This window comes from Mytilus edulis, chromosome 3, assembly GCF_963676685.1.
Source record: "Mytilus edulis chromosome 3, xbMytEdul2.2, whole genome shotgun sequence".
Classification (NCBI taxonomy): Eukaryota; Metazoa; Mollusca; class Bivalvia; order Mytilida; family Mytilidae; genus Mytilus; species Mytilus edulis.
Window position 1 is genome coordinate 15312499 of NC_092346.1, and position 10675 is coordinate 15323173.

At 34.1% G+C, this 10675-nt stretch overlaps 1 protein-coding gene across 1 annotated transcript; it reads left to right on the plus strand.

Moving 5' to 3' along the window:
• Positions 1-400: 400 nt before the first annotated feature.
• LOC139514791 (uncharacterized) lies at positions 401-8328 on the plus strand. Its single transcript, XM_071304416.1, has 4 exons — positions 401-527; positions 1465-1555; positions 2279-2460; positions 6109-8328. Exons 1-4 carry the CDS (start codon positions 455-457, stop codon positions 6483-6485), a joined length of 723 nt encoding a protein of 240 aa, XP_071160517.1. The 5' UTR covers positions 401-454; the 3' UTR covers positions 6486-8328.
• Positions 8329-10675: the final 2347 nt, after the last annotated feature.

The following is a 10675-nucleotide window of genomic DNA, read 5'->3' on the forward strand; positions in this document are numbered from 1 at the left end:
AGGTTTTAATTGTTTGGTTTTTTTACATGAAAATATGGGAATTTGAATCAAATAAAAACGATTGATTAATTGCTGGTTGCTTAATAATCAGTTGCAAATAGTTCTGGCATATTCAAGAGGATAAATAATATCGACAGATAATGCCCCTGTTAATGTAATACCAAAGTCTACGCCTCAAATTTGATATGTGATTTCTTCAAACAGTGTTTACTTTTTCGGTTTTATGACATACGGAAATATACATTATGAATACATACATACGTAATAAGACTGACGTGCTTCATTTCACACAAAATTCTTTAGATTCGACTTTGTATTGAAATTCGGCGAAACATAAACTTCACATAATCGATCTTTTTAACTTGATTTGTAATCGTGCATCTGTTAAAATCATATTCAATATACCAAATCTATAACTTTCAACATGCATAATAACATGTTATGAATAAAATTCATGTTTAAAATATTAAAGATGGACGTCAGGATGACAAATATTTACGTACTATTTCATTTCATTTTGAATAACGGTAAGATTCAGCAATTCGTTCTTAAGTATAGAAGTTAGGGAAAACCATTTAACTTAAAAAGGAGAGAGGGGTTGAGGGTAACTATGTTTTTGAGTCTGAGTCAGAAAATTTAACACTAGCCTATACGGTATGGGAAAAATCAGGATTCAGACTATTTTTTTGCTGTCGTCTGTTATTTGTTTTCTTCAAATTGGGGATAATATTTTTTTTTAGGAAAAACACCCCCCTTTGAAGTCAAATGGTCCTTTCCGTTACATCAAATTTGCTGTAACTCTTATCTAATTAAAAGATAGAACTTTGATTTCGCGATGTCGTTCGACGAATAACGCAGCGAGTAACGATTGATCTGAATTGATTCAGATTAATATAACACCCTTGTTTGCTGTTCAAATGAATAAAAGGCCCCGACAAGATATTAATGTATAAAACCTTTTAATTAACAAACTAGCGGTCTTATTTATAATGAAACAATTAACAAAAAAAAATAAATAATATGACAGACATAAACCAACGACAACCACTGACCTAGTTGCTCCTAACTTGAATATATCAGTATGCTTCAGTATTTTTGTTCAAACTATTTGAATTCACAGACTATTGGCCAGATTGATAATTGTAAATAATTTTAATCTACATGTGTATATCACGATATCATAAAACGCATTACGACTTTTTAAGGGGTGGGGCAAGTTTCTCATCCCGTCGAAACCAACTAATGTCCTCGAAATTGCCTCGAGCAATATTCAGCATATCACTGACAAAAATCTTGCTTTTCAACTCATATCAAGTGCAGTCAATAACTGTGTACTATTGCAAGATATATATTATGTATACACTTTTTTCTTTACTTCTATACAAACTGGGCATTAATATTCATAGATATTAATATTACGAGCTGCTCATTACATACGTAATATGTTTGCTTCTTTACTTCCAGTTATACCAATATCAGGGCGGTACTGCTATTCTAGATACTACTATTATTACAGATATGGATACTATAATTACTGTAACTCGTACTCGTACTTGTAAGTACAAAAGATAATGATTTTACTGTACGTCGTACATTTACATGTAAGTACCACATATTATTGCTGTACCTCGTAGTTGTCAGTACTACATATACTATTGTTACTTTACCTCGTACTTGTAAATATTACAAATTATATTTTTACAGTACCTCATATTTGTAAGTACTACTGATACAGTTTTTACTGTACATCGTATGTGTCGTCGTATATGTAATTACTACACATACTATTATTTCTGTTTCGTTCTTTTAGGTAATACATATTTTTACTGTACCTTATATTTGTAAGAACGTATCTCATATTTGTAAAAACTTCAGATACAATTTTTAGAGAAGAAGTGTTATCATATGGTCTCCAGAGGCGCTCAGAGCAATATCTGACAAATTATTTTGGAGAAGAAAAAAAAACGATGATGACAGTTTTATCATGCATTACATCTACATATACATATAATTGACATTTTTTTAAACAATTTTTGAGTAACAGTAACTAAGTAACATTTTGTTATTGTTTCGGTAAAGCGGGAACAATTGCGGGAGTAATCTTAACTTAAAATGTTGGGGAGCAGTCATTTGTACCAATTGAAAACATACAGGGCATCACGGAAACAAACACTGCTGTAATCGTTTACTTAGTATAAGTTAAAAAAAAAACACATCATGTGCATGGGTCTAGTCACTGGTGAAATAATGAGACTAATCAAATGCTATATTATAACAGGTCAGTTGGAACCATTGCGGGAGCAGTCATTGGTGGAATTATTGGACTTGTTATTATAATTGCGATTGTTGTAGTTATTTGTGCATCATGCTGTAAATCACATGGAAGTCGTGGTACAGTAGTTCAGCCATATCCAACACGTACTGTCCACACTGTAACAACTATACCAGCTTACAACCACCGTAAGTATATCTTAGAGAAATCATGATAAATAGCGGCACAGTTGTCCATCCATTCCATACAGCAACTGCTGTCCATACTGAAACCACTATAAGTATTTCTCTGGAACGTTCATATTTGTTTCTCAAAGAAGACACAATAAAATTAATATCCAAGTATAAAAAACATATTAAAAACTATACATCCATTGTCTTAAAGATTGATTTTTATATCTCCATTTGAAAAAAAATACTAAAGGATATATACTAACCTCCTCAGAAAGCATCGATTTTAAAAGACTTTCCGGGTATTATCAATGTCGATTTGTTGAAATCGTTTGTAATAGAGGTCTGTGACATATAGTGCATTTATCGCCTTAGAAACTACTTAGCCATGATTATATTCGGACGTGTCGGTACATGTATAATAATAGTTATCAAAGGTACCAGGATTATAATTCAGTACGCCAGACGCGCGTTTCGTCTACAGAAGACTCATCAGTGACGCTTTTATCAAAATATTTATTAAGCCAAACAAGTACAAAGTTGAAGAGCATTGAGGATCCAAAATTCCCAAAAGTTGTGCCAAATACGGCTAAGGTAATCTATGCCTGGGATAAGAAAATCCTTATTTTTTTAACAGGAAATATATATTAAAAATAACCGCATTATTGATATTCTTGTCAATAAATGTTCTAAAGCGAATTTAACAGATAAGAGGTCTGTGACAGTGCATTTGGTATTTTTTGAAAAATACTCTGTTGGAGGTTTTAATCAGCCAATATAACAAAGAAGATGTGGTATGATTGCGAATGAGACAACTCTCCACAAGAGACCAAAATGACACAGAAATTAACAAATATAGGTCACCGTACGGCCTTCAACAATAAGCAAAGCCCACACCGCATGCTTACTTGCTTAATCCTGTTGCCCCTTGGTGAAGCATAGGCCACTAACGATATTTCTCCACCTTGTTCTGTTCTTTGCTAGCCTTTCTAGATCGTGCCACTTGTACCCTTCTTTCTCCATCTCGGCTGCAACATTCCTTCTCCAGGTGTATCTTGGTCTGCCCCTGCTACGCTTTCCTTGTGGGTTCCACTGTAAGGCTTGCCTTGTAATGTTAGTTTTTGGCTTCCTCAGTGTGTGTCCTATCCATCGCCATTTTCTCTTTTTTAACTCTTCATCAACTGGGGATTGGTTGGTCTTTTCCCAAAGATATTTGTTTGATATCTTCTCAGGCCATCTGATGTTAAGGATGCGCCTGAGGCAGTTGTTAATGAAGACTTGAAGTTTTTGAAGCAGGTTTTTTGTTGTTTTCCAAGTCTCAGCTCCATATAAGAGAATGGTTTTTACGTTTGAATTGAACAAGCGTATTTTGGTCTTAAGTGTGATATTTCGTGCTTTCCAGATTGACCCCATCATGTTAAATGCAGTTCTGGCTTTGCCAATTCTGATCTTTACATCTTTATCTGAGCCGCCAAGATTATCCACTACGCTTCCAAGGTATGTAAAGGATTCCACTTCTTCTAATTATGCTTGGGTGTTAACCATCAGACTGGCTTGGGACTTTGTGTTTGACTTTAACACTTTGGTCTTGTTATGATTGATGGAAAGGCCCGTTTCTGCTGCTCTCTTTTCAACCTGCTCTAGTTTGTCCTGCATTTGTTGGTGGTTGTGGGATAGCAATGCAATGTCATCGGCAAAGTCTAGGTCATCCAGCTGAGTGAACATGGTCCATTGAATGCCATTTCGTCTGCCATCTGTGGCTTGCTTCATGATCCAATCAACTGCCAGGAGGAATAGCATAGGTGAAAGGGGACAGCCTTGTCTTACCCCAGTTGTTATATCAAAGGCCTCTGTTAATTGACCTTCATGTATAACCTTACTCTGCATTCCTGTATAGGTGTTTCTGATGATGGTAATAAATTTTTCAGGAATGCCATAGTGTTTCATCAACTGCCACAACACATCTCTATCTAAGCTGTCAAAGGCTTTGGCAAAGTCGACAAAAACAGAATAGAGTGATGAATTGAACTCTTGTGATTGTTCGAGGATGATACGTAAGGTTGCTATTTAGTCTGCACATGATTGGTTTTGTCTAAATCCAGCTTGGCTGTCACGAAGCTTTTCATCTATTGCATTTTTGAATCGGTTTAACATAACTCTATTTAAAACTTTCCCTGGAACTGATAGTAGCATTATTCCTCTATAGTTGTCACAAATGCTTAAATTGTCCTTCTTTGGAAGCTTTACCATGTGTCCTTTTTTTCATTCTAGCGGGACCTCTTCTTCTTCCCAGATCTTTCCAAATAGCTCATATAGCATTTGAGTTGATGTTTCAATGTCTGCTTTCAGTGCTTCTGCAGGTATGTTGTCAGGACCTGGAGCTTTGTTGTTCTTTAGCATTTTTATGGCTCTCTTTATTTCTCCTGTTAATGGTCTTTTACAGTCTACTGCCAAAAGCTCTTCCGAGGGTGGGATGTCAGCTTTTCTTACAGGTGGGTCCTGGTTTAGCACATCCTTGAAATGCTCAACCCATCTTTTCATTTGCTCTTCATGTGTGTTGAGTGTTTTCCCTTCTTTGCTTTTGACTGGTCTACTTCCTTTCTGGTATTTCCCTGTTAGCAGTTTTATGTTGTCATACAGAGCTTTGATGTTGTTTGCTCTGGCTGTTTCTTCTGCTTCTGCTGTCAGTTTGTCTACAAATGCCCTCTTATCTCTCCTTGCACTGTTCCTGACATCCTTGTTAGCTATAGTATACTCTCTTGAGGCTGATTGTTTTGCTGATCTTGTTTTGATGTTGTTCAGGATATTTTTCATATTTTTCCTTTTTTCTACTTTTACAAGTGTTTCTGGCGTTATCCATTCCTAAAGTTTCCTATTTTTTTAAAACCAACTGATGTTTCGCAAGCTGTGGTGAAAGCATTTTTAATTTCTTGCCAGTGATCGTCTATTGAAATTATTTCCTCTGCTGCATTCTGAAATATTGAAAAGCGATTTTTTAGCTCTATCTGGAATTCTGATTTCTTTGTTTTGTTTTCCAACATTGATATGTTAAATCGTTTTCCTGTTGATTCAATATTTTGATGTTTCTTCAGCTTCAATTTGACATTAGCTACAATAAGGTGGTGGTCAGTGGCAGCGTCAGCTCCTCTTTTAACTCGGACATTTTGTAAACTTCTAAACTTCTTGGAGATGCAGACATGATCTATTTGGTTTTCAGTGTTCATGTCTGGAGATACCCATGTTGCTAGATGACATTTTTTTGTGTGGGAAAACTGTTCCACCGATGACCAGATTATGATTTGCACAGTGGTTGGCAAAGAGCTCTCCATTCTCATTCATTTCTCCTAGCCCATGTCTTCCCATCACTTGTTCATAACCGGTGTTGTCGCTTCCTACCTTAGCATTTAGGTCTCCCATTAAGATTGTGATGCCACACCGCATAGTCAGCTATAAAAGTCCAAGAAATGACAATATAAAACAATTTAAACTAGAAAACTAACGGCCTTATTTATTTTTTTAATGAACGAAAGCCGAGTTTCACTAGTGTTCTTAAGCTGTAAAATATGAATGGTAACATGAGTTTGCTCACTAAAAGTTCTTTATATATTTGTTTTGTATCGAATCACATCTAATATTAAAACTAGTAATTACTCATTTGTTTTATAGCGCCACCACAGTATAACAACATGTATTATAGCCAGTATCCACCACACGTGTATTCCCAACAGCAAACAAATACAAGTATGGCATACCCACCACCAATGAGACCACACATGCCACCAGCACCACCTCCGTATTCCAGTTCAGGAAATAGAACAAATACGAACAATAATCCTGGAGGATCTTTACAAAGACAACAAAACATGCCGGCCATTCCCGAAAATGTTCCTGTTGAGTCATCAGCACCTGGAACAAATGTTTCTCCAGCAAATGGAGCAATTATAACTGGAGCACCGCCAACCGGAACAAACTTGCCTTCTACATCAGGAATGCCGGATTCAGATCCTCCACCGTATCCAGGAACTGTATCAAAAGATGCTTAATTTTTTGTGACTGATGTTTCTGTGTTTCTATGAAACATATGATGGGGCTCTGTACTTATAAATTTCGTCATTGTGTTATTGTGCTGTGGTGTTTTTTTGTCTTCTTGTCTTTCATTTTTGTTATAATGTGCTTTTACTTAATGCCTTTTTGTACTTCTTTGTTACATATTTATTGTTTTTTATAGTGATAAAGATCATAACATAATGTTGACTGCTGTACCCCTATTTTGACATTTTTATCCATTATATCTGTTTGTTTTGTTCACAATTCGTTGTCAATATATTAGAATTTTATGTGACTGTCATACAATTGAGAAGTTTAGCAAGCTAGAAAACCAGGTTGAATCCACCCTTTTCTACATCAGAAAATGTCTAAACAAAGTCAGAAATATGACAGTTAACGTTGTTATCCATTTGTTTGAGCTTTTGATTTTGCCATTCGGTTAGGGACTTTCATTTTTGAATTTTCCTCGTAGTTCAGTATTTTTGTTATTTCACTTTTTACTTTCTTAAACTATAATTGTATTCTAAGAAGAACCCATTGATGATAATACAAAAAAACTATTCAAGAGATACATGTAGCTGTATTATATTTTAAGCTTCGACGGCATCTATAAGTGATTTGATGGTCGTAAAGTTTATATACGTCGTTTACGCTTGTGCGCACATTGTCATAGTATTAGATGTGAATTGATGTCATGAACATTAGTGACGTTATCCAATCAAAATGAATTTTAAACGATATTACATTCGAATGCGAGTTGATTTCCTTGCACACACTAGTGTTTTTATAATAGCACCGATAATCTATCTTAAATCTATCAAAACTAAATACTTCTTCGATTATACAACTTAGTGAACTTTGTGAATTTACAAATAAAAGGATTCATTCATTTCATGTCATTACGGCACATAAGCAACTTGGTTAAAGGTAACCTCAGATGTTAATAGTCCCCCATGTGAAGATACAAACAAATTTTATTAATGTCAAACTGTTCTCTTATTTGATTTGAGCGTAACTGATAACTCTTTTGTAGACGAATGGCGTTTGGCGAACAAAAGTTTAACCCTAGTGTATATGATGAATTTATTTGTTATTATATCAGAGACAGAGGGAACGTAAAACAAAATTTATGTTGGTTATTTTTAGTACGAACTTATGTTCTCACTTTTAAAAATCTGGCGGATATTACCGAGTTGAAATCGAACAAAAGAAAATGGAATTCTTTGTTCGAGAAGGTAAAAAAGCCAAATTGGTATATTTGAATTGTTAAAATCTATTTCGATGGACTTTAAAAGTGTAATGAAGGTGAATTATTAAGGATTTTATGCATCTTATGTACATGTTTTTACTTAAATTATAGTACTGAGCTTTGACATATTTGTAAACTTTTAAATTAGACTTTTCATAAAATAGAAGATTGTGGTAAGTGGAAAAACAAGTGGATCTTTTTTGTTGCGTAAGCATACTATACGCTGAAAAAAATTCCACAGAAAGCCAATAGATTTATCTTAATTTTATAAAGCATTAATTTGCATTTCGTCCGTGTCATGGGGAGAAAATTTTGACAAAGCAGAACCCTAACTCACTGTGTGACTTTAAATAAAAACTGGGTTATTAGTGATAGTTGTAAAATTGGGTTGCTATGGATTTTTATTCACACAGAAACAAATTTACTAAATAATTTTATTTATATATTTACATGGATATTGAAAACTTTGAATCGAGACCTCTTATATCAAACTGTGATATAGGCTCAAGTACAGCATCTAATTTTATAGCCCATAATTTACCAAATAAAAGCTTTGAACTACGAATTTAAACGTAATAAATGTATTTAAATGCATCTTCATATATTGATTTTGAATATTTACACTAAAGGTAAATATTCGCAAAAACAAAAACGTTTTAAAGTTTTGTAAACAAATTCTTGAGGAAGTCAAATTATGAATTTTCTTTTTAAATTGATGTACAGTTTGTTGTGGGTTTTAGTAAGAAATGGTAAGTTTTACTATCATGATACATATATATTTTTCAACTATATATAATAATTCGAATGATCAGAATCTATTCTTCATAAGTATTTGGATGTATATGCGTAAAACTGGACGATTGATTGTATGATTGTTGTTAACATACTTCCACTTTTATTTTTGTCCATCTGATGAGTTAAGCCTATTTCAACTGATTTTTATAGTTCGTTCTTATGTTGTACTGTTATACCACTGTCCCAGGTTAAGGAGAGGGTTGGGATCCCGCTAACATGTTTAACCCCGCCACAGTATTTATGTATGTGCCTGTCCCAAGTCAGGAGCCTGTAATTCAGTGGTGGTCGTTTGTTTATATGTTACATATATGTTTTTCATTCATTTTTTTATACAAATAAGGCCGTTAGTTTTCTCGTTTGAATTGTTTTACATTGTCATAATGGGGCCTTTTATATCTGACTATGCGGTATGGGCTTTGCTCATTGTTGAAGGCCGTACGGTGACCTATAGTTGTTAATGTCTGTGTCATTTTGGTCTCTTGTGGATAGTTGTCTCATTGGTAATCATACCACATCTTCTTTTTTATATTAACATCCAGTAGCAAATATCTCATCCTTGTTCAGATTCAGAATAAATTAACAATAATTACAATTACATGTAGCAGGTGATATATTAGGAGTCTATAGGTAAGAAGAATGGCAAACTATGGGCTGCCACTTGAAAATGAGGGCAGAAATGAAATATTTAATTGATTGATTGGTTATCATTTTTTTAACGTCCAGTGACATATATTTCATGCATGCCCATTAATCAGTTTAACACCAGTGATTAATACAAAAAGTCATGTAATTACTTCAATACGAAGGTCCTGCAATAGGTGGTCAAGTGAGTTTAAAAGGGGAAAAACTAGGAATGGCATTTGAAAATGATAGAATATTTTGAAGGGATAGAAATTTATTCTTGCAATAGGATACATACGGACCCCTCGAAACTATAACAAGAAGGGTTTGAATTTGGGGATATGGGGGGGGGGGGGGAGAGGGAGGGGGTCCTCCATTTCTGTATTCTTTACTTTTTGGGAATTCGATCTCTATTCATTATACTTTTTATTAAAAAAGGAGATGAGGCATAATTGCCAATGAGACACATATCCACCAAATTTCAAATGAGGTGGATGTAAGCAACTACATGTATTAGTAATCATACACCTTTCAACCATGAGAAAAACCCATACCCTATAGTCGGCTATAAAAGGTTCCGACATATAAAAATACGAAAACATTCAATTGAAAAAACTAATGGCCGAATTTATAACAAAAAACAATTATGAAAAACAAATATGACAGACTTCAAGTTGATCCAATTACAGCAACTGAACTAATAAGTTCCTGACTTAAGACAGACAGATAAAGAATATGACGGTATTAAACATGATTGTTAGCGCTTAACACCCCCATTCTATAACAGTGGTGTACCATCACAACATAAGAACAAAAAATGAAAATCAGTTCAAAAAGTCTTAACTCATCAGATCAATACAAAGCAGGAAATATTAATCATAAACACCGACCGGACGTGACAGTGTATTCATCTACCCCTCACGCGTGACAAAAAAGGACACTTAGTAGATATATAAGAGTACTTGCAGTTACTGACAGCTAGTTCAAAGCCAATAATAACTAATAAAAAAATCCAAAATCACGTATCAAAGAGTAAAATATCAATCAGAACACATCCCACATCTAATGGTTTTAGGGAAGAGACGTCATAAACAGTCAGAGAAAAACATGACCTTTTGCGATGCCAAATTAAAGAAAGAAAATAAATTCGTCATATCGTAGTACCGTTAAAGTGCATAAGTATAACAAAACCATAAGTATAATTTAATTTACTGAAAAACAATCAATATTTATACTAATACAAACAATATTCAAGGATCTGCATTTGTAATTACAGTGTTGAATTGGTAACCTTTGAAAATGAGTTTATTTAAAGCATTGACAATTTTATCCGGATCGTAAATACATTTCCGGGCGTGGTAAAAACATCACTGTTAAATTTATGGTTGTCCTAATCCATCTGATATAATTCATAAACAGGTACAGCCAGATTTTTAAACCAAATCTTTGTATCTATAGAAGAATTTATTAAAGGTTTTTATTTTAGTAGTTTGTGAAATCAAAATCCCTGTCTTAATAATT